Raw genomic sequence first — 26,868 nt, 5'->3', positions numbered from 1 at the left:
AGTGCAGGAGGCGGGAAGGGCGGAGAAACACGAGTGCACGAAGGGGAAGGGGCAGGCGGAGAAACACGAGTGCAGGAGGCGGGAAGGGCAGAGAAACAGGAGTGCACGAAGGGGAAGGGGCAGGCGGAGAAACACGAGTGCAGGAGGCAGGAAGGGCGGAGAAGCACGAGTGCGAGAGGCGGGAAGGGCGGAGAAGCACGAGTGCGAGAGGCGGGAAGGGCGGAGAAACGAGTGCAGGAGGCGGGAAGGGCGGAGAAACACGAGTGCGAGAGGCGGGAAGGGCGGAGAAACCCGAGTACACGAAGTGGAAGGGGCAGGCGGAGAAACACGAGTGCACGAAGGGGGAGGGGCAGGCGGAGAAACACGAGTGCACGAAGGGGGAGGGGCAGGCGGAGAAACACGAGTGCAGGAGGCGGGAAGGGCGGAGAAACACGAGTACACGAAGGGGAAGGGGCAGGCGGAGAAACACGAGTGCACGAAGGGGAAGGGGCAGGCGGAGAAACACGAGTGCAGGAGGCAGGAAGGGCGGAGAAACACGAGTGCAGGAGGCAGGAAGGGCGGAGAAACACGAGTGCGAGAGGCGGGAAGGGCGGAGAAACCCGAGTACACGAAGTGGAAGGGGCAGGCGGAGAAACACGAGTGCACGAAGGGGAAGGGGCAGGCGGAGAAACACGAGTGCAGGAGGCGGGAAGGGCGGAGAAACACGAGTACACGAAGGGGAAGGGGCAGGCGGAGAAACACGAGTGCACGAAGGGGAAGGGGCAGGCGGAGAAACACGAGTGCAGGAGGCGGGAAGGGCGGAGAAACACGAGTGCACGAAGGGGAAGGGGCAGGCGGAGAAACACGAGTACACGAAGTGGAAGGGGCAGGTGGAGAAACACGAGTGCAGGAGGCGGGAAGGGCGGAGAAACACGAGTACACGAAGGGGAAGGGGCAGGCGGAGAAACACGAGTGCACGAAGGGGAAGGGGCAGGAGGAGAAGCACGAGTACAGGAGGCGGGAAAGGCCAAGAAGCACGAAGGCAGGGGGAGGGGAGGGGAGAGAAGCACGAGTGCAGGAGGCAGGAAGGGCGGAGAAACACGAGTGCACGAAGGGGAAGGGGCAGGCGGAGAAACACGAGTGCAGGAGGCAGGAAGGGCGGAGAAACACGAGTGCAGGAGGCAGGAAGGGCGGAGAAACACGAGTGCGAGAGGCGGGAAGGGCGGAGAAACCCGAGTACACGAAGTGGAAGGGGCAGGCGGAGAAACACGAGTGCACGAAGGGGAAGGGGCAGGCGGAGAAACACGAGTGCAGGAGGCGGGAAGGGCGGAGAAACACGAGTACACGAAGGGGAAGGGGCAGGCGGAGAAACACGAGTGCACGAAGGGGAAGGGGCAGGCGGAGAAACACGAGTGCAGGAGGCGGGAAGGGCGGAGAAACACGAGTGCACGAAGGGGAAGGGGCAGGCGGAGAAACACGAGTACACGAAGTGGAAGGGGCAGGCGGAGAAACACGAGTGCAGGAGGCGGGAAGGGCGGAGAAACACGAGTACACGAAGGGGAAGGGGCAGGCGGAGAAACACGAGTGCACGAAGGGGAAGGGGCAGGAGGAGAAGCACGAGTACAGGAGGCGGGAAAGGCCAAGAAGCACGAAGGCAGGGGGAGGGGAGGGGAGAGAAGCACGAGTGCAGGAGGCAGGAAGGGCGGAGAAACACGAGTGCACGAAGGGGAAGGGGCAGGCGGAGAAACACGAGTGCAGGAGGCGGGAAGGGCGGAGAAACACGAGTGCACGAAGGGGAAGGGGCAGGCGGAGAAACACGAGTGCAGGAGGCAGGAAGGGCGGAGAAGCACGAGTGCGAGAGGCGGGAAGGGCGGAGAAACACGAGTGCACGAAGTGGAAGGGGCAGGCAGAGAAGCACGAGTGCAGGAGGCAGGAAGGGCGGAGAAACACGAGTGCACGAAGGGGAAGGGGCAGGCGGAGAAACAGGAGTGCAGGAGGCGGGAAGGGCGGAGAAACACGAGTGCAGGAGGCGGGAAGGGCGGAGAAACACGAGTGCACGAAGGGGAAGGGGCAGGCGGAGAAACACGAGTGCAGGAGGCGGGAAGGGCGGAGAAACACGAGTGCAGGAGGCGGGAAGGGCGGAGAAACACGAGTGCACGAAGGGGAAGGGGCAGGCGGAGAAGCACGAGTACAGGAGGCGGGAAAGGCCAAGAAGCACGAAGGCAGGGGGAGGGGAGGGGAGAGAAGCACGAGTGCAGGAGGCAGGAAGGGCGGAGAAACACGAGTGCACGAAGGGGAAGGGGCAGGCGGAGAAGCACGAGTGCAGGAGGGTTGGTGGGAGGCACAGCAGATAGAGAAGCTGACTCCTCGCTGAGCAGGGAGGCGGATTGTGGGGCTTGATATCAGGACCCTGGGATTGTGAACTGAGTTATTTAGGTGACCTGAAACAAGTTGTACTTTAATTGATTTATTGGCGTAGTTTTTCATGGTACCGCATAGTCCTTTTTATTTCGGTACAATGGTAATACTGTCTTTTCATTTCTGAAATAAAATCTGTAATTTCACTGGACGCTTAGGTGGCTCATTAACTGTTTTCCATTCAGGTCATGATCCCAGGGGCCAGGAATTGAGTCCCACGTTGGCCTCCTTGCTCAGCAGGGAGGCTCTTTCTCCCTCGCCCACTGCGTGCCCTTCCCCCTGCTTGTGCATGCTCGTCCTTGCACTTGCTCTGTCAAATAAATAGTTTTTTTTTAATTAGTAATTTCAAATCTGATTTAGTACATATTTTTGAAAGATATTTATTTATTTACTTACTTGACAGAGATCACAAGTGGGGGGGTGGGGGGTGGAGCAGGCTTCCTGCTGAGCAGAGAGCTTGATGCAGGGCTCACTCCCAGGACACTGAGATCATGACCTGAGCCAAAGGCAGAAGTTCAACCCACTGAGCCACCCAGGCGCCCCTGCTTTAGTACATTTAAAAACTAATTTTTTTTGGTTTTAGTCTAGCAGAAAGATTTGTTAATTTGTTGGTTTCAAAGAACCAACCTTTGTTTTTGTTTTTCTTGTGGGTTTTCTTGGTCTCTCTGTTCTAACCTTTATTATTCTATCTGGTGTCTTTGGGTTTACTTTTTCTGGTTCTTAGGTTGTAAAGTTAGGGTTTTGACTTGAGATCTTACTTTTTAAATGTAAGCACTCACAACTGTCAATTTCTTAGCACTGCTTTTGCTGTATTCCATGAAATTTGGTACGCTGTGTTTCTATTTCCATTTTTCTTTAAGTATTTTCTAATTTCTCTTCTGTTTTCTTCTCTGACCCATTGGTTAAGAGTGCAGTGCTTAATTTCCACAAATGTGTGCATTTTCCAATTTTCTTTTTTTTTTTTAAGATTTTGTTCATTTATTTGACAGAGAGAAATCACAAGTAGATGGAGAGGCAGGCAGAGAGAGAGAGAGAGGGAAGCAGGCTCCCTGCTGAGCAGAGAGCCCGATGCGGGACTCGATCCCAGGACCCTGAGATCATGACCTGAGCCGAAGGCAGTGGCTTAACCCACTGAGCCACCCAGGCGCCCCCAATTTTCTTTTATTGATTTCTAATTTCTGTATTAGTGGAATAGAATTTTCTGCATGGTATCTTTTTTAAAATCTTGTTTTCCATCCTGAGCTTTGATATTAAAAGTACAGTTTACATGAGTTAAAGACCTGCATGTTTTGGGATTTTCTTTTACACTTCTTGCTTTTTTCGTCTTCAAAATTAATAGTGGTTTGGCTTTGTACAAGATTTTTCTAGTAATTTTTATTCATTTGAATTTTAAAGATACCTAACAATTTTTAAAACCTTACCCACTTAGGGGCACCTGGGTGGCTCAGTGAGTTACGTGGCTGCCTTCGGCTCAGATCATGATCCCTAGGGCCTTGGATCAAGCCCTGCATCAGGCTTCCTGCTCCACAGAGAGCCTGATTCTCCCTCTCCCTTTGCCTGCCACTCTGCCTGTTTGTATTCTTTCTCTGTCAAATGAACAAAATCTTTTTATTTATTTTTTTAAGATATTTATTTGACAGAGAGATCACAAGCAGGCAGAGGCAGGCAGAGAGGGAGGGGAAAGCAGGCTCCCCGCTGAGCAGAGAACCCAATGCGGGTCTCAGTCCCAGGACCCTGAGATCATGACCGGAGCTGAAGGCAGAGGTTTAACCTACTGAGCCACCCAGGCACCCCATGAACAAAATCGCTTGAAAAGAACAAAAACAAAACCTTATCCATTTAGGGAATACCTGCAAGGCAAAAGGTTTAAGTCTCCATTTTCTAATAGTGAACTTTGAAAGAAGAGATTGTTAACATACGTGAGCTGGACCTGGGATCTCATCCCACATCGGCCTCCTTGCACGGCAGGCAGTCTGCTTCTCCCTCTCTTTCTGCCTGTCACTCCTCTTGCTTGTGTTCTCTCTCCCAGCCACCTCCCACCCCCACCCCCCCCGGTCTCTCTCTGACAATAAAGTCTTTTTTTAGAAAGTATTTTTGTTTGATGTAGTCCCACTTGTTTTTTATTGTGTTCCTTGTGTTTTAGTTATCCTATCCCCCAAAAAAGTCAGTATGAGGACCCATGTCCAGGTTTTTTCCTGCTTTCTTCTAGGCATCTGATGGTTTCTGGTCTTACATTTAAGTCTTAATTTATTTCAAGTTAATTTCTGTGAGTGGTGTAAGGTAGGATTTCTATTTTTATGTTTCCACATGTGACTATCCAGTTTTCCCAGCACCATTTATTGAAGAGACTGCTCTTTCTCCATTGAGTATTCTTGGCTCCTTTATCAAATATTAGTTTTTCATGTACGCATGGGTTTATTTCTGCTTTATGGTGTTTTTACTTAATGATATCACAGATAAACTCAAATAGATTAAAGAATACTCAAGTGCTTACGGAGTCAGTAGGTGAACTTGCCCCAAGTATACAGGTGCTTCATTGATAGAGGGGGGTAGTCTTGAAGATCTTTCTCTCCACGGGGAGAGGTTATGAGGTTACTGGGCCTTACAGCATCCTTAAAAGTCATGAACTTGGGAGGCAGTCGCCCTGAATCCCTTTTCCTTGACTGGATTCTTCGATGCCTGGGAGAAATGACTGCTGCTTCCAGTCTGAGGAGTCTCTGCACTAAAAGGTCTCCTCCTGTACCGTGTCCCTGGTGAGTCACTTACCTGTGAGAAATGACCTGTGCTGTGTCTGTCTTTAAGCCACCCCACATCATGCAGCAGTGCTGCCGAGATCATGTCCGTGCTGTTCTTCCACATCATGAGATACAAACAGGAGGATCCAGAGAATGCAGACAATGATCGTTTCATCCTCTCCAAGGTAAGCCAGCACAGGAGCCCAGGGCCTGTTCAGATGCTTACTTTTTAAAAATCATTTTAAAAGCTACTGTATGGCAACAAGGCCTGAAATGGGCTCTGTTTATATTTTTGGTTCTTCCTTCTTTGCCTCATGTCTTAGTCCATTTAGTCTGCTATAACAAAATAACCACAGATTGGGTGGCTTATAAACAATAGAAATTTATTTCTAACAGTTTTTGGAGGCTGAAAGCCCAAGGTCAGGGTCACATGGTAACATTCTGGTGAGGGTCTTCTTCCTGGTTGCAGATTTATTATTATATTCTCACATAGCAAAAGGGGAAGTAATCTATCTAGGGCCTCTCTTTTATAAGGGTTCTAATCTCATCTGTGGGGTTCTGCCCTTGTGACATAATCACTACCCAAAGCTCCCACACCTCCTAATACCATCACCTTGGGCTTTGGGTTTTCAACATACAGGTTTTGGGGGACACAGATATTCAGACCATAGCATCTCACAAAGATCTAAAAAGTGTTCCAGCAAGGATTACAGTGGTGGGAAGGATGACTTAATGGCAACTGGCTCCACTTCTTTTCCATCTTTGGTGCCCTGCCTTATCCCACCTAGCACCAAAGCCCCCTTTGACCTATCATGCTCTAATACTTTGCCACCTGGATAGAGGTGGGCAGCAGTGGATCTGACTTACTTGAGCCTCAAGGAAAATTGAGCTTAATTTGGGGAGAGATCATCCACTTGTCAATTATGTTTATTTTCTCTATCTGTGGATCTGATCTGATAGTATGGGGGTCTTTCTCATTACACTAAGTATAATACCAGGTACTTCATGATTTGGGGGAACGGGAAAGAGGAGTAATTTAAAAGCAAGGTCAACCTAGCAGAACATGCAGTTCTTTTGATGCTATCTGAAAGTTTGCTGTGTCCTAAGCAAAATGTTTAAAATTCAATTGGTACAGCACCATGTACAAACAGAAACCCCATATGTGGGCAGTGGGAATTAGTTTAAAGAATAAAGACAGGTGTTTAGGTGGCTCAGTCAGTTGAGTGTCTGACTCTTGATCTCAACTCAGGTCTTGATCTCATGGTCGTGAGTTCAAACCTGATATTGGGCTCCACACTGGACATGGAGCCTACTTAAAAAAGAATAAAGTCAGAAGATGGGTGTGAGTGGAGTATCTGGGGTCATAATTTTGGCCATGTCTTGGGTTCTGAAACAATATCAAATGAGGTTTGGCAAAAAAATAAACTAAAATTTGTGAGTGTGTGTGTAGAAAGATGATGATGAAGCAAAAATGGTCCATTGGCAGTGAATCAAGGTGAAGAGTATATGGGACTTCATTGTGTTATTCTCAAAACTTTTCTATAAGCTTGACCTTCCTTGACCTTCCTTCACAATAAAATGCAAACAAATGAAGATGTACAAACACAGTATGAACATTCAGATTCCTGGTTTAAAAAGTCAGATGGCTAGAGTATCACATAACTGCTGCTATCATGTTCACAGTCATTGGCCTGAGCAGTGAAGAGGCTGTCTGGTGTGCAGTAGCAGGCTGGGCACGGTGTAGCTGTCAGAATGTAAATGCTCATCAGATTGAAGAAACAGAATTAGGAGGAAGGGGAAAGCATATAGCGTAGCCCACCTTGGCATTGGCTGAGAATGGACTAAGTGGACTTGCTACAGCAAAGGAGCTGAGGTCCTCACAGCTGGTGCTGTGAACGTGCAGCTGGGCCCCCACATTCCTGGGGCATGAACGTGCAGTGCAGACAAGGATCAGTATCAGCAGTATCAGGATTGCTGGCTGTGAATCACTGTGGAATCTTGCGGGAGGGTCTTGTGTTTCCCCCAATCCCCACCACTAGGCCTTTGCTTTTGTTTTAATGGCTGTGGTTTTCTTCAGTCAAGCAGGCAGGGTAGAAACCAAAAAAGGCCTTTTAAAAACTTGTTCTTCAAGCATACTTTGTGCCAGAACAAAGGTGAGAAATCCCACCTGAGGAGGAAGTCTCTCTGAGTGCACACAGTACCTCATATGTCCCCCCTAAAGTTTGAGTGTATCCCTCTACACCCAGCATAAGGATTCTTACGGAAGAAAAGGGAGCCCATGTGGGAGTACTTTCATGGTGCCAGGTATGGTGCAGGTGCCTGCCAGTTTTCTCAATCAGTCCTATAGCCCCCTGCTGCCTGACAGGGGTTCTTCATTGTACCCAAAAAATGAAGAAGCCTTGAAGAAGTGGGCTCCCTGTCTGCTTTAAAGCCAGAGGGAAGCAGAGTGGGTCTGAGTGCAGAGCCCAGACTCAGTCCAAGGGCACACAGACAACTGGGGGCCAGACCTTATGGGAGTAACACTAGGAACCGTCGGGTGGAAGACAGAGCTTCAGTGGGAGGGTTCTGTTGGGCTAAGGATACAGAACAGAGAGGGAGTCTCTAGGGGCACAAAGCATGTGAAGAAAAGCTGGAGAAGATTAAGAACCCCGGGAGGAGCCGGAGAAATAGGGTGGAGCAGGATGGGGAGGAATGAGACTAACAAGTCCCCTTGGCCCGTCTTTGGTAGCAACAACCACCTAATGATTTGCTTGAATGGAGCTGACTCTTGCATTGTGAGAAGGGTGAAACAAGAAACCTAGATAATCAGCACGTCAGATGGAGGCGGAGTGGACAGGCTGGTGCAGGAACTTGGGCTCTGATTGGCAGGAGTTGGAGAGACCTTGGACCAGTCTCCGCAGGGTGGTGGGCAGAAAAGGTCTAACAGGCTCCCCCTGGTGGCTGTGTTGAGAATAGCTGGGGGGGGAGTTTGGAGGTCACTGCAGTGACAGTCAAAAGATGTGGCCAGTTCAAGGTGGTGGCAGGGGAAGCACTGAATAAGTTCAGTGTTTCTTTGGAAGCTTGGGACCTTTGGCACCGCCCTGTGGCACCCAGAGGGTATTTTCTGCATGAGCTAAAGATAGCTTGTGCGTAGGCACAGGAGGAGGGGAGAGGAAGAGTTGTGGTCTAGTGATTCATTTCTGACATTTCTAGATGACCACTTCTGAAATCTCATTTGACCTGAGGTTTTACAAACCAGGGAAATTGCAATCTTCTTCAGTGTTTTTGGTTTCTATTTAAGAACCCACATTCTCCAAAAAGATTGAACATCTGGTTTGTTCATGATTAGATAAAAGACCTTATGAAAAATGGCAAGGCTCGTGCTTACGTTTTCTGCTTTGCTCCTGGGCTCTGTTGAGGCTACTGTGTGTAGAGAAATTGTCAGTCTGGATGTCCTCACAGGTCCAGTTGACTTGGATTTACAGTGACCCCCACCCCCCGTCTTGGTGATGTTGATCTGAGACTTGGGGTGCCTGTAAGTGTAGGAAAGAGATAGATACCCTAAAGTGTGGGAGGGGCCATTCCAAAGAACAGCCTGTGCGACTAGGTTCATTTGATCCCTTCTCTTACAGAGGCTGTCGTTTGTTGATGTGGCAACTGGATGGCTCGGGCAAGGATTGGGGGCCGCTTGCGGGATGGCATATACTGGCAAGTACTTTGACAAAGCAAGGTGAGGCACTTACCCAGCAACTGCTTACCTGGCTCCACCCCATTCCTCAGGCACCTTGGCTTTATTTATGGCTTACTAGTTTGGGAAGTTAATAATTGTTTTGAAAGTTCAGACTACCAAATGTTCAAGCAGAAAAGAAATCATGTTTCTGTAAACTGTTCTAGCTTCTCTGGTTAGGTTCTGCAGTATAGAAACTGGTTTACTTCTATTATTTTCCAAGAACGATCGCTTTCTGTTTTTCATCTCTCCGTGAGCTTCATTATACAGTGACTAGCTGGTGCACTTGCACAGGGGACACATACGGTAATAATCAAAGGGCTCAGGCACCTGGTGGCCCAGTGGGTTAAGCCTCTGCCTTTGGCTCAGGTCATGATCTCATGATCCTGGTCATGATCTCAGGGTCCTGGGATCGAGCCCTACATCAGGCTCTCTGCTCAGTGGGGAGCCTGCTCCCCCCGACCCCTGCTTGCCTGTCTGCCTGCTTGTGATCTCTCTCTCTGTCAAATAAATAAATAAAAATCTTTTAAAGAAATAATAAAAATTTTTTTTAAATAATCAAAAGAGTTCTTTTTCTACAGGACCTCTTTCATCTCTCATGACTGCCTCTATTAGTCCCTATTCTGTGGTTTAATCAATTTTTTTAAATTTTGAAGCATTTTTGTGGGGCATGGGTTGTATTTTATTGGTATTAACATTTTTGTGTTTTTGTTGAGGGGAAAATTTACCATTTACAACAGAATATACGCTCCTGAAGCAGACTGTTTTGATTGTTACGATTATCGTAAATAAATTTGTAAGAACAGAAATAGAAGACGGTAGTGCTTAAAATGAAGCTTATTGAGAAATTATATATAAAATGTCATTTTGGGTGTTTAAAGGGACTGTTTACTCCCCATCCCCTCTTGTTTGTGGATCGCAGAGAAGTGGTGGAAAGATGTTAGAATGAGAAAACTTGCCAAAGTTGAAGTCCATCATATGAGGTCCAAATTTTTTTTAAGATTTTTATTTATTTATTTGACAGGCAGAGGTCACAATTAGGCAGAGAGGCAGGCAGATAGAGAGGAAGGGAAGCAGGCTCCCTGGTGAGCAGAGAGCCCGATGTGGGACTCGATCCCAGGACCCTGGGATCATGACCTGAGCCGATGGCAGAGGCTTTAACCCACTGAGCCACCCAGGTGCCCTGGTCCAAATTATTAAAGCTGTGTTTCCGTAACTGTCCAGTTTGGACAGAATTGACAATGTGAAGCAACTATTTGTTCCTTTGTTTCCCTCCACGATATCTATTTGCCTGAGTGACCCAGAAGATCGCTGAGCACAGTCTTTCTTAACATTTCTTGGCTTGCCCCAGCTACCGCGTGTTCTGCCTCATGGGAGATGGCGAGTCCTCTGAAGGCTCCGTCTGGGAGGCGTTGGCTTTTGCTTCCCACTACAATCTGGACAATCTTGTGGCCGTCTTCGACGTGAACCGCCTGGGCCACAGTGGCGCCCTGCCCCTCGAGCATTGCATAGAAGTCTATCAGAAGCGCTGTGAAGCCTTTGGGTAACTGTGTCCTATTTTATGCCACCTTCTTTCTGCCCAGTCCCCCATTCACCTTGTAACCTGGCCTTCTTCTGGGTTGGCAGATGGAATACTTACGTGGTGGACGGCCGCGATGTGGAGGCGCTGTGCCAGGTGTTCTGGCAGGCAAGTCAGGTGAAGAACAAGCCCACTGCTGTGGTTGCCAAGACCTTCAAGGGCCGGGGCATTCCAAGTAAGCAAATGTTTCTTTTCTGCTCAGGGTTATTAAAAACATCTGTGTGCATAGCAATGTGGCAGAAGGAGGCTCATGATGGCAAGGCAGGCCAACTGGCTTAGTGTTCAGTGATGATACCTGTAATATGTGCTGGAGGCTCTTGCTTCCCTTGGCCATTATAGGTAGCAGGACTGATTAGGGTCAGAGGGGAAGCCCAGACGCCCAGTGCAAGAGCAATGATTTTTTGTGTGCCGGAGGGAGTGGCTAGGAGGGCGTCCATCAGTTAGAGAACTAGTAGAGAGTGATCCACACAGAAGTGCAGTGTGAGAAAGAGCGCTACTGTGCACATAAACAGACAAGCCAATAAGGGCCTGCATATGTGCAGGCACCATCGCCTGTGCCCATGCTGTCTTGGAGGACACATAGGGAACTAGAAGCAGCACCTGTGGAACTGAGGGTCAGGGAAGGAAGGGCATTTTGGAAGTCTTAAATTCTTGCAGATTTCAAAGCCGACACCTGAACTTACTCAAGTATAAAGACTTGCAAAGGGTGTGTGGTTGCTCCGTGTTTTCATCAGTGCTTTAGAATAAAACTGTTCTGTGACTCCCCTAAGACACAGTCTTAACTATGGTTCCCCAGTTCAGTGAATGATCACTGAACCAATTTGCTCCTGGGAGAATTCTGGGTATTCTCTTTGCCTTCACCTCTCCCCTATGGGCCCCTACATGGAAATCCGGCCTGTCATCAGTTCTAATGGCTTCTGCTCCTACAGTAAGTGTATCTCAGTCCTGTTCCTGCTATGTCCTATGCTCAGACCTGTCTTTCACTCCTTAATTATAGTCTCCCCAGGCCAGTCTCCACGTGACCACTGTGGCAATCTTTATACATTTAAGAACTGACCAGTCACCTCCCCTCTCCCAATTCTTCTGTGTTTTCCTGTCTTGCTTCTGACAAAACCCAAACTCTTCATACCCACAGGATCTTCCAAGGTCCGCCCTGCCTGTCTCTCCAGCCTCATCTCCCGACTCTTCCCTCCATTCACCAGTATGTGGGCCAGAGGCCTCCCTCGAGAGCTGCTGGGATGTTTCAGGCTGTCCTGTGGGGCTGCAGTAACAGCTCAGGCTCCCTTTTTGTCAGGTTTTTGCTCCTGTGAGTCTGTGGTGGACAGACACTCAATTACTTATACTTAAGGAATGAATGTCTTTTATTGGGTTGCAGGTGTTGAAGACGCAGAAAATTGGCATGGAAAGCCAATGCCAAAGGAAAGAGCTGATGCAATTATCAAACTAATTGAGAGCCAGATACAGACTAACAAGAATCTTGACCCAAAACCCCCTATTGAAGACTCGCCTCAAGTTAACATCACGGATATAGAAATGAGCTCTCCGCCTGCTTACAAAGTCGGCGAGCAGGTAGGCAAACTATATTGTTCTCACTTTTTTAAAATACATGACAGGACTCTTCATGTATTCTCGTCTCCGTGGATGAACCAGTTACTAGATTGCATGACATGTAACTTAAAGGTTATAAGTAATAGAGGTGGTTTTAGTATCTTTTACTATTTTTTAAAATTTATTTGATAGCGAGATCACAAGCAGGCAGGGAGGCAGGCAGAGAGAGAGGGGGAAGCAGGCTCCCCGCTGAGCAGAGAGCCTGATGTGGGGCTTGATTCCAGGACCTTGAGACCATGACCTGAGCCGAAGGCAGAGGCCTAACCCACCGAGCCACCCAGGCGCCCCATCTTTTATTATTTTTTTAAAGATTTTACTTATTTTTGAGAGAGCGCAAGCAATCATGAATGGGAGGGAGGGGGCAGGGGAAGAAGCAGACTCCCCACTGAGCAGAGCAGGGAGGCCAATGCAGGGAGCCCAGTATGGGACTCCATCCCAGGACCCCAGGATCATGACCTGAGCCAAAGGCAGACGGTCAATGGACTGAGCCACCCAGGTGCTCTTTTAGTATATCTGATATTTAATTCTTTCATTTCAAACTTAGGTCTGAATTTTCTTACTAGGAAATGTACTAGTACCTAGTACTTAATAATACTAGGTATTTACTAGTACCTAGTACTGCACAGCTTTTGCTTGCAAAATTCAGTTTGTGGTCTTGGCAGTCTTATGAGCTTGAAACTGCCACTGTTTTGTGTCTGGTCTAAGGGTGGGGACCTGGCTGGTCCAAGTTTGTTTTTTTTTAAGATTTTTATTTATTTATTTGATAGATCACAAGTAGGCAGAGAGAGGAAGGGACGCAGGCTCCCCACTGAGCAGAGAGCCTGACGTGGGGCTCCATCCCAGGACCCTGGGATCATGACCTGAGCCGAAGGCAGAGGCTTAACCCACTGAGCCACCCAGGCACCCCTCGATCAAGTTTTTAAATTTAATCCCTAGATTAACAGAAGTAGGTCAATTAATCAAAGAGGAATGCAAAAAGGAAACAAATTAGGCATGAAACCCTGACCATAAAGCCTTTTACCATGTTTTTATATCCTGCCTTTTGGTATAATACAAAAATAGGCAGTGTCTTCAGGACCTAAGGAAACAAGGTGATGAGCCCAAGAGGAAGGAAATATTTTCTAATCCTTTTTTCTTTTCTTTCTTTATTTGGAGACATTTATAGTGTTGCTTGTGTTTTCTTGGTCTGGTAATATGGGTTAAAACAAATGAATTTTGACAACTCAAGAAATTAGAAAGCAAATTAAAAAGCAGAAGAAAGGTGTTGATCAGGAAAAAGCACATATTAATGAAGGACACGTTGGCAACACTTTAACTGTTCACACACTTCGAACCAATAGTACAACTCACAGGAATTTATCCTACAGAAGTATGCAGATGTGTCTCTAAGAATGAATGTCGTTGGTTGGAACTGGAGGGTATTATGCTCAGTGAAATAAGTCAATCAGAGATTGACTATTAACTATGATCTCACAGATAAGTGGAATTTGAGAGTCAAGGCAGAGGATCGTAGGAGAAGAGAGGAAAAAATGAAACGAGGAAACCAGAGAGACCCTTAATCCCAGGAAACAAACTGAGGGTTGTTGGAGTGGAGGGGGGTAGGAGGGATGGGGTGGCTTGGGGATGGACATTGGGGAGGGCATGTGCTATGATGAGCGCTGTGCGGGGGAAAAAAAAGAATGAAGACTGCAGCTTTGAATGCTGATGAAACGGAAATGACCCAGCTGGAATAGAAGCTAAGAATTTGCCCAAATTACTAAAATTTTTTAAAAAATTTATTTATTAGAGCATGAGCAGGGAGAGCAGAAGGAGAGGAAGGGGAGAGGCAGACTCCCCGCTAAACAGGGAACACCCCCCCATCATGACCCTGAGCCATAAGCAGACACATAACTGATTGAGCCACCCAGGTGCCCTATTATTAAAATTTTTTTAAAGTTGTAAAGCAGGGGCACTTGGGTGGCTCAGTAGGGTAAGCCTCTGCCTTCAGCTCAGGTCGTGATCCCAGGATCCTGGAATCGAGCCCCGCATCGGGCTTAGTGGGAAGCCTGCTTCTCCCTCTCACACTCCCCCTGCTTGTGTTCCCTCTCTCGCTGTGTCTCTCTCTGTCAAATAAATAAATAAAATCTTTAAAGTAAAGTAAAGCACCGTAGAGTATAATTCTCTTTTTGTGTAGAAAATCTTAAAAGGAGGCATCATAGAGGCACCTGGGTGGTCAACAGATATTTGTTCATAGACCATTCCCAACAAGATGCTGCACAGACTCATTTCTGTCAACCTCTGGACAGGGTACTGGATGGCTAGGGAACAAGAGATCAGGGAGAAGATGGTCACTTTGCTCCATAGCCTTTCAGAACTTGAATTTTGTACTGTCTACATGAATTGTTTATTTTTAAAAATAGGGACACCTGGGTGGCTCAATTTGTTAAGCATCTGACTCCTGGTTTCGGCTCAGATCATGATCTCAGAGATGTGAGATCAAGCCCCACATCAAGTTCTGAGCTGGGCATGGAGCCTACTAGAGATTTTCTCTCTCTCTTTCCCTCTGCACTTCCTGCCCCTCCAAAAAACATTAAGTGTTCAGACGAATGAAAAAAAAAAAAAAGACAAGCAAACTTTGTTTTTTTAAATAATAGCTTTATTGGGGTGCCTGGGTGGCTCAGTGGGTTAAGCCTCTGCCTTAGGCTCAGGTCATGATCCCAGAATCCTGGGATCAAGCCGCACATCAGGCTCTCTGCTCAGCGGGGAGCCCTCCTCCCCCCCCCTCTCTGCCTGCCTCTCTGCCTACTTGTGATCTCTGTCAAATAAATAAAATCTTTTAAAAAAATAATAGCTTTATTGAGAAATGACTCCCTATATTACAATCATCCATTTGAAGTGTATAGTTTAATGGTTTTAAGCATATAAACAGAATCCTGAAACTATCACCACACTGAATCTTAGAGCATTTCCATCATCCCTGGAAGAACCTCCCCCCACCAGGGGGCCTGGGTGGCTCAGTCTATTAAGCATCTGCCTTGGGCTCAGGTCATGATCCTGGGATCCAATCCCGAATTGGGCTCCCTGCTCAGTGGGGAGCCTGCTACTCCCTCTCCCTCTGACAGTCTCCGCCCAAATCGTGCTTGCTTGCTCTCTCAGATAAATTTAAAAAAAAAAAAAAAAACTCACACTCCTTAGCAGTCATTGTCCATTCCATCCAGGCCCAGAAAGTACTCATCTACATTTTGTTTCTGTAGTTGCTTGTTCTGGATATTTCCTATAAAGAGTGTCATACAATATGTTAACTTTTTGTCTGATTTCTTTGTCTTAGCACAGTGTTCTCAAGGTCTATCCTTGTGGCATGTACAGTGTTCTATGAATGTACCATACATTTTGTTTACCTTTTCAATCCTTGATGGATGTTTGTGTTGTTTTTACCTTTTGGCTGTTGTGAATACTGCTGCTTTGAACATTTGTGTGCAAGTTTTTGCTGAGATACATTTTTCTCTTGGGTATATACTTGGGAGTAGAACTGCTGGGTCACGTGGTAATTCTCTGTTTAACATTTTGAGGAAGTGCCAACCTTGATTTCTAATAGAAAAATGCAATAATGTGACAATGTCCCCTAAATCAATTCATAAATCCAGTCCAATGTCAAATAATATGCTAATGGAATTTTTTATTACTGGTATCATGATTCTAAAGTTTTACATTTTATTTTTTTGCAGTTAGCCTTACCAGTTTTATAGTTTAAAAAGTCAACAGGCATTTGCATTTGGTGACATTTAAGTTTTTTGGTAAACTATATGAATGGGGCAGAAGAATAAGTTTACTTTTGAGAATTGATACCCAGTGAGTCAAGTATGGATTTAAGATGGGCTAGCAACCCATTTTTAAAACCCTAAAGGAGATTATTGGTAAATCACCAATTTGTTTCTAAGATAGAAGACAACTGGTAATCCACAAAACTTCACCTTCCTTCTAAATTTGCTCTAAGAAACTCCACTGACTTTTCCAGATAGCTACTCGGAGAGCATGTGGTTTGGCTCTGGCCAAGCTGGGCCATGCAAATGATAGAGTCATTGTGCTGGATGGTGACACCAAGAACTCCACCTTCTCAGACATATTCAAGAGAGAACACCCTGAGCGCTTCATTGAATGTTTCATCGCCGAGCAGAACATGGTGCGTGTGCTGTGGGTGTCCCTCTTGGGTCTTCTCACTGACAGTGGCCTGCTGGGCACAGGAGGCAAGACCCATATTATGGTTCTTCTTTCCACTTAAAAAAGCAAAGGAACTAGAGAAAAAATGTCTCTGAGGAAACAAGTAGAGAGTAGCCAGGCAATTTGTGGGGTGCCTTATGGGACCACTAGGAAGGGCATAGTAGACAGAACCATCTCCAGGTATACTGAGGGCAGCAGGCCAAGAGTCACAGCCATGACACCAAGGATCTAGGTCCAAAGTATCCCAAGCTTGTCAGCAGCTGTAGGTGCTAGGAAGATCTGTCAGCACAGAGGCAGCATTCCCTCCTGCTACCCGTTGCTTGGAGCCAAGCAGGGACCCCCTTTAGATGGGTGTCCACAGCCAGCTAGCCATGTCCCTGCCTCCACCAGCCCGCACATTCATTCATGGTGCTTCTCTGGCAGCCGTTCCAGGGCTGTTCTGATTTGTCTCCTTTGCATTGCAGGTGAGCGTGGCACTGGGATGTGCCACCCGTGGTCGGACCGTTGCTTTTGCTAGCACCTTTGCTGCCTTCTTGACCCGAGCATTTGATCAAATTCGCATGGGAGCCATCTCTCAAATCAACATCAATCTTATTGGGTCCCACTGTGGGGTATCCGTTGGTATGTGTTCTCAGTACCCTCCTCTTGATAGCCTTTTTCCTTTACAAAGAAAGATTAGCATGTGAGTGGTTGACCTGTCAATGTACTTGGGGGTTCCATAATGTTTGATTATTTCTGATCTGTCTTTTTTCCTGCCATGTTGTATTTTAAAAGTTCCAGACACTCTAAATGGAAGCCTCGAAGAGTGGGATACAGAGGAGTGGGGCTGAGCGAAACCCAGCTCTGGGGCATTAGCCTGGCAGGACAGGCTAGAGGGAAGCAAGGAGAAACAGGGGGTCGGAAAAGGATTGAGATTTGGTATGTATTAGCAGTAGATAGAAAGTGAGGCTTACTCCGTGAGAGTCTGAAGAAAGAGGTCAACATGGCTGACAGGTGGAGGAGTGCAAAATTGCACCAAAAGTTTTTTTTTTTAAATGGTCTCCAGTAATTTCTTGCTTGAGAGACATCAGGAGATTGTGTTCATGAATGACAAAAATGACAAGAAAGATGAGGTGCCTGGTGTGCCTGTGGTGGCGTAGGTCCTCAGGGTGGATGTGACAGTTTGTGTACACTGCTAGAATGCTGGAGGGGAACAGTGCACTTTGGGAGTCCTCTCTGGGACTTCCTGGGAGAAGTCTCTCAATGGGCCAGATGGCATGTGCACAGTGGGGGGAGAGTGAGGCCCGCAGCTTTTCAGGACTGAGCCAGGCCCAGAGTCCAGAGTCTTTGCCTGGGGCCAGGTGTGTCTAAGTACTAAAATCAGTCAGCTAAGTGACACAGTGGCTCTAGGTCCAACCAGAGGAGCTAGGGTCCTGAGGTTAGATAGTTGTCCCAGGCAAGGCACCATGCACAGTAATAGTCCTTTCTTAGCTGCAAGAGCTAGGCTGTTGTGGCGTACGTTGGACTTTCTTTTTGCACAGCTGTGGCTTTGCTTTCTCAGGTGAAGATGGTCCCTCCCAGATGGCCCTGGAGGATCTGGCCATGTTCCGATCCATTCCCAACTGCACTGTTTTCTATCCAAGTGACGCCACCTCCACGGAGCATGCTATTCTCCTGGCGGCCAATACCAAGGTATTTTTAAGGGGACATTGGTTCAGGCAGAAAATGCTTTTGGGGTGTGATACTAGTTTGCTACTGATTGTTGGGTTTCTCCCATTTTTCTCAGCATACAGATAATAGATATTCATTATGGAAGTTAACATTGGAGGATAAAAAAAAAAGAAAACAAGCAATTGGGGGTTCCTGGGGGGCTCAGTGGGTTAAAGCCTCTGCCTTATGGCTCAGGTCATGGTCTCAGGGTCCTGGGATCGAGCCCCGCATCAGTCTCTTTGCTCAGCAGGGAGCCTGCTTCCTCCTCTCTCTCTCTCTGCCTGCCTCTCTGCCTACTCTCTCTCTGTCAAATGAATAAAATCTTAAACAAAAAAGAACAATTATTCAAAAGTGATGACACACATAAAACATGAACACAGTCATGTTGTGAAAGTGCAAAACAACGCCAGACAGCATCTGGTGGCCCATACGGGGCAGGGCTCAGCATGAGAAATGAGGGTGCTCTGGAGGCTCCAAGAAGTGGGGGACTGTCAGCAATGTCACAGGAGTAGGCTCCAGCAGGAAGCTGTCAAATGCTGCTCTTAGATACATCTCATGCTGTCACTACCTTGTGACAACTGGAAAGCTGAAGAGTGACCAGTGTCTCCACTGCAAACAAACCTCAGAGTCCTCAGACCTGGTCTGCCCTCTGAACATCTTAGAAGGGCATGAGTGTGGATTCTGCCCCACTTTTTCCTCCTCAAGTTTCACACAAGGACAGCAGACGCACTCACCCTCATTCCTGTGTAGAACCCAGCTGCAGGGACGACTAGAGACCAGAGTCTGCACTTTTTCATGTGTTCCAACTGATGGTCACCAGACTCCCATCCTTACCCATCCTCGCACCTACCCATGGCCCTGCAGAGACAGCCCTGGCATGGGTAGGATAGATTATGCAAGTTCCTAAGCATTTCCAGCTCATTAGAGGCCTAGGATTCTTTGGCCTTTTTTTTTTTTTTAAACCTAAGTGGGCTCACACTGTGTGTATTGTTCTGTACTTTTTTACTTACTACATCCTGGAAGTTGCTTCATGACTGTGCATATATAGAGTGATCTCCTCTGTGTGCTGCAAGATTCCATTTCTCGAAAGTTCATAAGAGGCAAAGGCGTGGTGATAGAAATTAGGGGTTGTTTTTCAGGTGGGGAGAGTGGAGAGAGACATGAGGAAACTTTCTGGCAGGTGCAAATGTTATTCATACTCGGGTGATGGTTACACGGTATATGCCTTTGTCAGAATTCGTGGAGTACGGCACTTAAGTAAACTATATCTTGGTAAAAACACTGAATAGAATTGATTTATGATGTGAAGGGATAAACAGAACAAGTATTTCTAAATTAATATGTCCTTTTATAGTATATAGAAACTCTTCAGACACTTGAGTATTCATTTATGCGGTATGTGTTCAAGAGTATGCTTACTTACATTTTCTCATTGGTAAAACATTCTTTTTATATTCTAGTGTGTAGGGTATTTCTAAGAATGAAGTATTACTTACAAGTTGTGGTAAAAATGAGTTGCTTAACTTAGCTTTCTGTTAAACGTGAGTCCGTGCTATGACCTGAATTTGTGTTCTGTGAAGACCGAATAAGTCTGCGTGTTTAAGAAAGCTTTCCTACCATTGAATGTGACAGCACAGAGAGTTTGTCGCTGGCGGCATCTGCCTGGGTCCTGCGTAGGCTTTTGCCTGGCTTGGTAGTAATCTGATCCGGTGACGCTGACCTGTTTGCCCGTGGTTGTAGACGCTTATTCTTTACTCCAAAACGTTTGCTTCGTTTTTAGTAAAAAGAACTGTTTAAGCTTCTTTCTTCTCCCCTTTTTAAAACAGGTTTATTAGTTGACATTTAGTTTGATATTTTTTAATGTGGCTCTGGTGTTATGCCCTAGGGGATGTGCTATGTCCGGACCAGCCGACCAGAAACCGCGGTTATTTACGACCCGCAAGAAAGCTTTGCAATCGGACAGGCCAAGGTAAGGCCTTAAAAGCTCTCCAGTGTCTTCCAGTGTCCCTTCATGTGGAGACAAGTGGTCTGAAGCTAGCACTAGCTATCCCCACAGTGAAGGCTTGATCTGTTCTTCATTTTTGTTTGTTTGTTTTAATTGACCTTTGCCTGCTTTTGCTCAGAAAGGAACATTCTACCACTGTCAGTGGAGGTAAAGTTGTGTCTTCTCCAGATGAATTTCCTTTTTTTTTTGTTTAACTTGTAAGGATAAAGTGGTTAAAACTTAAAGGTACTTGAGTTTTTTGGGTGTAAATTACCACAGCCTCAAGCGAAACAAATAATAGAACCAACTTCAAATTAATAGTAGATGTATTAGATTGGGATTTTACAGATCCAAGTCAAGAATAAAAGGGAAATGAATGGGGTGCCTGGGTGGCTCAGCAGGTTGAACCTCTGCCTTCAGCACAGGTCATGGTCTCAGGGTCCTGGGAGATAGAGCCCTGCATTAGGCTCTCTACTTGGCAGGGAGCCTGCTTCCCCCTCTCTCTGCCTCCCTCTCTGCTTACTTGTGATCTCTGTCAAATACATAAATAAAATCTTTTTAAAAAAGGAACATGAATGCATTGCCCACGGGCCTGATAAAGGCGCTAGCGTCACTGCTCACTCCCGATCTTCTGTGTTCTCACAGGAGCCCTAGAAGCACAGACTTAGCAGCAGCCCTGAGTTGTAGATGAGAGAGAAGGTGAGCAGCTTAGTCAGGATACACAGTCGTGAGCCGCAAGACCAAAACTCAGACCCAGGCATTGACCTAGCCTCTGTCGGGACCACGTGTGCAGAAAACCAGTGGAGTCTGTGGCAAAAATAAGTGGCTCTGCTCCACCACTTGGAGTGGAGGGCTTACAGGTGTTTGGGCATGTTTCCTTCCTGCCTTTTTGAAGGCTGAGCAGGGAGCCTGATACGGACTTTGATCCCAGGATGCTGGGGTCATGACCCAAGCTGAAGGCAGATGCTTAAGGACTGAACCACCCAGGCACCCCAGTAGCCAGAAGTCATTGTTTCTAGTGCTCAGAATGACTGAGCAGTGATTGGCTTTAGGGCCACAAAAAGCAGGTATATGCAGAACAGTCCATGATGTGCTACTCAGTTGCTGGGCATTATTGAATGAGAAAGCGGCAGTACTCACCTCCAGTGTTAGTTACAGCTTTTGCTGCTCCCCATCCATACTCCCACACTGAAACTCAAGGCCCTCTGTTTGCCTCTGAGGTTGGAGGTGTGGGTGGGGGTCTCAGAGACATCATGTGATTTGCAGAGCTTTTTCAAAGCCTGTCTTCTCTTCTCCCTAGTATTTGCCCCATCCTGACAAAATGGAGTCCGTTTCCAAATGGTAAAGGATGGGAGTGAAAATGTGTCTCATAACGTGCATGGCATGCATGGGTAATTTGAGAGCTAGGATTTGCAAAGAGGACTTGGGGGGGAGTGTGCATGTTTATATGTATATATATGAAAAGGCTAGGACATTGTCAAAGAATGGGGTGGCTTAGAAGCCCTGAATATTTGTACTGTCAGCAGTGGTTCTTAAGCTACAAGGAAACCTATACAAAGGGCTGAAATGAATAATTTCAGATGCCTTTGGTTGGGTGGCTTTGGAGTAAATAAAACTCTGAAAAAAGGCTAGGGCCCTATCTTCACTTACAGAAGAGCAAGCGGTTCAGAGTGTGGGCTTTGATGTCAGACAGGCCTGGCTACTAGTCTCTAAGCTGGGCGAGTTCCTCCCACTCTGAGATTCATTCTTACCAGCCACCCCCAGTGCACTGGCCTTAAAAAGGGCGCTTGGGCATGCAAGGTCCTTGGCACAGAGCATGTTGCAAATGCCCCCAAATGATCCCCCATTAATTTGTTCATTGTCAGAGTCCAGTCTGTGTAGATGCCCCAACAAAATGTCCCAAGTTGTCCAGGGGTGGTGCCTTTCTAGACCTTCTGCGCTGAGTCTGTGGTCTGCAGCTCGTGGCCCGTATGACTTGCTTCTCTCCTTCTGCCTTTCAGATCCCAGTTTGAAATCTGCCCTCTTTGCTAAAGGGTATTCTCTAAGAACTTAGTGATTAGGCACCATAAATCATGAAGCATGATAGATGAATTTGTAAAAATGAACATGAAGGAAGGCTTATCAAAAAGGATGTCCTTGGGTGCCTGGGTGGCTCAGTGGGTTAAGCCGCTGCCTTCAGCTCAGGTCATGATCTCAGGGTCCTGGGATCGAGTCCCGCATCGGGCTCTCTGCTCAGCAGGGAGCCTGCTTCCTCCTCTCTCTCTCTCTGCCTGCCTCTCTGCCTACTTGTGATCTCTCTCTGTCAAATAAATAAATAAAATCTTTAAAAAGGATGTCCTTGTTTAGTGTACTGATTCAGCTTTTTTAATACAGTGAATTATTAAGAAGTGAAATTGGTAGGACTGAGGAAGAGCAGCCTAGTAGTATTCTCTCTGAGATGCGCTCTGCACACAGTAACTACAGCTTTTTTGCTCTCGGGGCATAATACCAGGTCCTCCGCCACAGTGTCAATGACAAAATCACAGTGATCGGAGCTGGAGTTACTCTGCACGAAGCCTTAGCAGCTGCCGAAGATCTTTCTAAGCAAGGTCAGTTGGTTTTTGCTGGACATTGATGTTTAAGCTGGGGAGAGGTAGTGCTTGGGCTGCCTCATGTGCCCCACTTAGACTTTTTTTCCTAAGTCCGTTTCACATGCAAAGCTGGCTATTGCTCTTCTCCAGATATTTCTATCCGTGTCATCGACCTGTTTACCATTAAGCCCCTGGATGTTCCCACCATTGTCTCTAATGCCAGAGCCACAGGCGGCCGTATTATCACAGTGGAGGACCACTACCCAGAAGGTACGTGCAGGCCTTGAGGGTCATTGTGAAAGTGGGCTTTGGCAGGATGTGTTTTTGATTTCCATGACTGGAAGCATGACATGCCCCAGGTGTCACCCAGTCAGGCGCTCCTCCAACAACTGTTATTACTGCTCTTTGCAAGCGCATTGTTTTTGGGGTCTCTTACCCACCTACACGTGCTCCTTAGGGCGGAGCCATCCCCATACTCAAGTTGTGTGACCCCAGGACAGCGCCATGCCTGGTGCCGAGTGGCTCAGTGGCAGACAGAGGAGTGTCTGATGGCATTGTGGGTAGGGAGGGGTCTTAAAAATCTTGACAGTTGTGCTTGAGTTCTGAATGGTTAATTTGCTCCCCTCCCAAAAGGGGAATAGTGCCTTGCAAGCAGAGAACACAGCAAATGCAGAAAAACTGTGTGAGCCTGGGAGAGGGGGCTGGAAAGGTTAGGTGAGGCATATGAGGGTGTGGGGAGTTCCGTGTGGTCGTGTGTCATGGGCCCAAGAGCACAACTGTGATCCACAGTGATTTTCTAGGAGCACTCTCGGTGCTTTCACAGCTGAGGTTATTGTAGGGAAAGGACACACACCGGGGCCCACGAGGACAGAAGGCACAGGAGAACCTGTGGAGAAGCCCACCCCTGTGGCTCCTTCCCTCCCTTCGGTGAGGGGCCTGCTGAGTGCTTTCCCTTCTCCAGTAGTGAGAAACTACATCACTGGAGACCCAAGGAACCCACTCAAGACCTCAGCACTCGGGTTTTATTGGGTGCTGATCACACGGGCTCCCCTGCCACACAGCAAACCTCCTGACTTCCAGAGGAAAACATGCGCTCCCAGGGCCCTGCACCAGCCCATTGCCCAGGTGTCTGCCAAGTGCTAGCCTTGCAAGCAGCCCTGCTGAAGCTAGCAACTTCAGGCCTGCCTGGTCATTCTTTTCCGTATGATTGATTGGTTGTTTTAATCATTTTGGGGTTCCCGACAGCTTTAAGAACCTGAGCTTGTAGCCCCCTATGTCTGTGGAGCCCCAGCTGAGAGAGCTCCTGCTGTAATGTGGCTGGGAGCAATTTGGAGACTCACAGGTTTTATGGGGTTTTTTAAAAAGATTTATTTATTTGGGGGGAGGAGAGAGGGAGAAGTAGACTCCCTGCTGACCAGAGATACCCCACCCCCAATTCGGGGCTTGATCCCAGGACCCTAAGATCATGACCTGAGCCAAAGGCAGATGCTTCACCAACTGAGCCACCCGGGCACCCCCAGAGACCCACAGTTTTGAATGAGAACTCCTCTGGCTAGTCAGGGCTGTTCCATGAGTCAGTGGCTAGCGAAAAATATTTTTCCCTAGAAACCAGCAAATTCAAAGGACTCTCTACTTTGGGCTTTAAGGCTGACTGGCCGCCACCAACACAGAGCCTGCTGTGCTTTGTTTCCCCAGGCGGCATCGGGGAGGCTGTCTGTGCGGCCGTCTCCATGGAGCCCGACATCCTGGTCCATCAGCTGGCAGTGCCCGCAGTGCCTCGGAGTGGGAAGCCGAGTGAGCTGCTGGACATGTACGGAGTCAGTGCTAGACACATCATAGTGGCCGTGAAGTGTATGTTGATGAACTAAAATACATTAGTTGGCATTAGACATAGAAGATTGGCTTCTCTACCTTATGTTTATGCTCCGTTGGCAGACTATCATTTGAATCTATACTGTTTTGTTACTAAAAAGTAAAGCAAGTTGTAACTACCTTCTGTTAAACCGTAACTACTTATACAAGTGTAACTCATCTTTGACTCAGGAGAGTGTGTTATAAGCTTACACATAAGACGACAAAAGAACCACGTAAAAGTTTGCTGATAAGATAACTGGGAACTGGGCTGGGGATCAACTTAGGATCAGTTTCTCGAATGTGTATGTTCTCCTTGTAAGTGAAGGGCAAATTGCACTGTAGATGCTCGCGCAGGTCCCCTGCCCCCCCCCACCGGGGCGCTGCTGCCATCGTACCTGCCGCTCCCTGGGGACCGTGGGGTTTCGCTGCACTGGAACCTCCTCTGGTGTTTGCCTTCATCTCCCTTTGACGGTGCAGAGCCTATGGAGCGGCAGCGAAAGCTCTCCGGATGTCCTGTGTTGCTCGCAGTGACTGTTGTGTGAAAAGAGGACACAACTAGTTCCAGTCTCCACACTGCACACTTTGTGAGGTCTCAGAAATGTCTCATTTGCCCAGTGACCAAACTGTTAGCTCAATTATATTCAAATAAGCATTCCAGTTAATGTTAATAAAAACATTTAAAAAAAAAACAGCTGCTTTATTTTATTTGTGCTTCGTGTGTGATTTGGTTTCTCCTTGATGAAATTCTAGTTAAGGAAAGAGTTTCTGTCTAAACCAGGAAAGAGAGTCCCATTCCCCACAGCAGAAGATGCGGGGGAAGGGTATTGGTTGGGAGGCGGATGGCTGGAGAGGACAAGCGGGTGTCTGATAGTCGTGGTCCTAATTTTGATTGCCCTCATTCAGTGGTTGTCAGGAGTCCGTTCTAGAGCATGTGGGGGCGACTCAGAGCTGCCCTGGCCCTTGGGAGCCCTTGGGGCCTGCTGGCTCTGCCCCTACGCTTTTAAATCACTGAACTGGTTTCCTGGCCTGTGCTTGTTTCATAAGATGGCAGAACCAGCAGCTTCGATGTAAGACAGCTGATAGATAAAATACAGCCTTATACAAAACAGTAAAAAGATCAAATGGATTTTTTTGTGAAAAAAAAAATGTAACGGTTGATATAGGGTCACTGTAGAAAATACAAATAAAGGAAATTTTGACCTCAATTACCTGACTCTCTCAACCCCACACAATGCCATAGTTTCTAGGATGTGTATCGAGTTGAATGAACAACTCTCCCCAGGTCATTTTGTGGACATTTGCCTCCAGATAGAAACTCTGAACCCCTTGGTAGTGGCTCCCACTCCCCTTCCCAGCCCCTGGCAACCGCTCATGTATTTTCCATCTCTAGATTTGCCTCTTCTGGACACTCAGCGGGAGGGGCATGGCACGGGGTGTGGCTTCATGCAGGCCTTTGAGGTTCCCGCACGCGGTAGCAAGTGTTGGGAGCACCCTCGGGCCTTCCTGCCCACGGTCTGCATGTGCTGGGAGTTCCCCACCGGAGGCTGCACGCTTTTCACCTCTCCTCTTGTGAATGATGCTGCCCACGCTCCCACGCAAGCTTGTGGGTGTGAATTTGCAGCTCTCTTGGGTGTGTGTGAACCGAGGAGTGGAGCTGCGGCCCCGCAGTTTCTGTTGACTACTCTGTATGTGTGTGAGAGCGAGCGGGTCTCCGAGGAGCGGGAGCCCCCGACCGAAGGCGCCCTGACGGCTGTGAGGCACCGAGTGCTCGCCAGGAGAGCCACTGGGCTTGGAGCCAGATGCTTGGCCGGGCGTGAGCACGACCCCTGCCTGGGCTCAGGTGTGAAATGCCACATCGGTGAGATCGACAAGGACAGAACAGTAAATATGACCCAGGATGAAAGTGCCCTTCCAAAAGCCTAAATTCGGGCCCCGACCGTGCTGGGCTGAGCCTGATCACAGAGAAGGAAATGGACTTGGGGCAGCTACAGCTGCTGCACACAAAGCAGCCGGAGCGCCGGGAGGAAGGAAGCACGCGGTGGGAAGGTGCAGGTGCTGACCTACGTCGGACTGGGGGCCGTGACCCTTTTGCCTCAGTTTGTTCCATCTGTACAAAGGGATGACGCTGATGATGGTGATAATCCCTCACAGGACTGTGGCGGGATTTTGGAGGGCCCATGAAAATGTCCCCACTGACGGCTTCTTCCTGGGGTGTTCCTACTCCCCAGGCCCAGCCTGAGCCCGCCCCCACAACCCCCCAGCCCTCCCCCACCCCCACCCCCCGCCCCGTGCCCCAGCCCTTTTGGGGCCTCATCCCGGGCTTGGCAGTGAATATGCCCAGGCTTTCCCGGCCTGGCCAGCCCCCTCTGCCTCACAGGCTGCTCGCAGCCCACCTCCAGACCGCCTGTGCCCTACCGGGACTCCCTCTACCCACCATTTGACACCGCCTCACTCCTGCCGTGCCCGCCCTCCCGGCAGGCCCCGCGGCCCCCTCAGTACCGGCCAGTCTGGCCAGCCGGGCCACGTCGCTGGGTTTTGTCCCGTCACTC

General features: G+C 48.0%; 2 protein-coding genes and 1 long non-coding RNA gene across 8 annotated transcripts in view; 1 reads left to right on the top strand and 2 right to left on the bottom strand.

The window, feature by feature from the left end:
* The window catches only part of TEX28 (testis expressed 28), a 35,149-nt gene extending 19,128 nt beyond the window's left edge, over window positions 1-16,021 (bottom strand). The window contains exon 1 of one of the 2 annotated variants that reach the window (XM_082715884.1): window positions 15,191-16,021. The gene's annotated coding sequence lies outside the window, so the exon portion shown is untranslated. Of the gene's footprint in view, window positions 1-8,499; window positions 8,582-15,190 lie in introns of those variants that run through there. The other variant, XM_082715885.1, reaches the window with a different exon arrangement.
* TKTL1 (transketolase like 1) overlaps window positions 1-24,721 on the top strand; it is a 26,724-nt gene extending 2,003 nt beyond the window's left edge. The window contains exons 2-13 of one of the 3 annotated variants that reach the window (XM_082715880.1): window positions 5,200-5,317; window positions 8,744-8,841; window positions 10,190-10,381; window positions 10,465-10,592; window positions 11,793-11,986; window positions 16,020-16,184; window positions 16,687-16,843; window positions 17,763-17,893; window positions 19,797-19,880; window positions 22,387-22,483; window positions 22,616-22,735; window positions 24,161-24,721. In XM_082715880.1, the coding sequence (XP_082572006.1) occupies window positions 5,200-5,317; window positions 8,744-8,841; window positions 10,190-10,381; window positions 10,465-10,592; window positions 11,793-11,986; window positions 16,020-16,184; window positions 16,687-16,843; window positions 17,763-17,893; window positions 19,797-19,880; window positions 22,387-22,483; window positions 22,616-22,735; window positions 24,161-24,333 (1,657 nt within the window). In that variant the 3' untranslated portion in view covers window positions 24,334-24,721. Of the gene's footprint in view, window positions 1-5,199; window positions 5,318-8,413; window positions 8,647-8,743; window positions 8,842-10,189; window positions 10,382-10,464; window positions 10,593-11,792; window positions 11,987-16,019; window positions 16,185-16,686; window positions 16,844-17,762; window positions 17,894-19,796; window positions 19,881-21,195; window positions 21,256-22,386; window positions 22,484-22,615; window positions 22,736-24,160 lie in introns of those variants that run through there. The other 2 variants (XM_082715881.1, XM_082715882.1) reach the window with 2 other exon arrangements.
* LOC309855532 lies at window positions 23,809-26,868 on the bottom strand. Of its 3 annotated transcripts, none has more exons than XR_014306846.1 (3): window positions 26,754-26,868; window positions 24,715-24,850; window positions 23,809-24,329 (listed from the first exon to the last, which is right to left on the bottom strand). It is a non-coding gene; the product is annotated as an uncharacterized lncRNA (long non-coding RNA). The 3 variants fall into 3 exon arrangements; XR_014306847.1 differs by having other exon boundaries at window positions 23,809-24,267; XR_014306848.1 differs by having other exon boundaries at window positions 23,809-24,264.

The sequence above is a fragment of the Mustela nivalis genome (genome assembly GCF_964662115.1).
Source record: "Mustela nivalis genome assembly, chromosome: X".
NCBI lineage: Eukaryota > Metazoa > Chordata > Mammalia > Carnivora > Mustelidae > Mustela > Mustela nivalis.
Note: the sequence above shows the minus strand (reverse complement) of the source record. Positions and strands in the feature narration are given on the sequence as shown.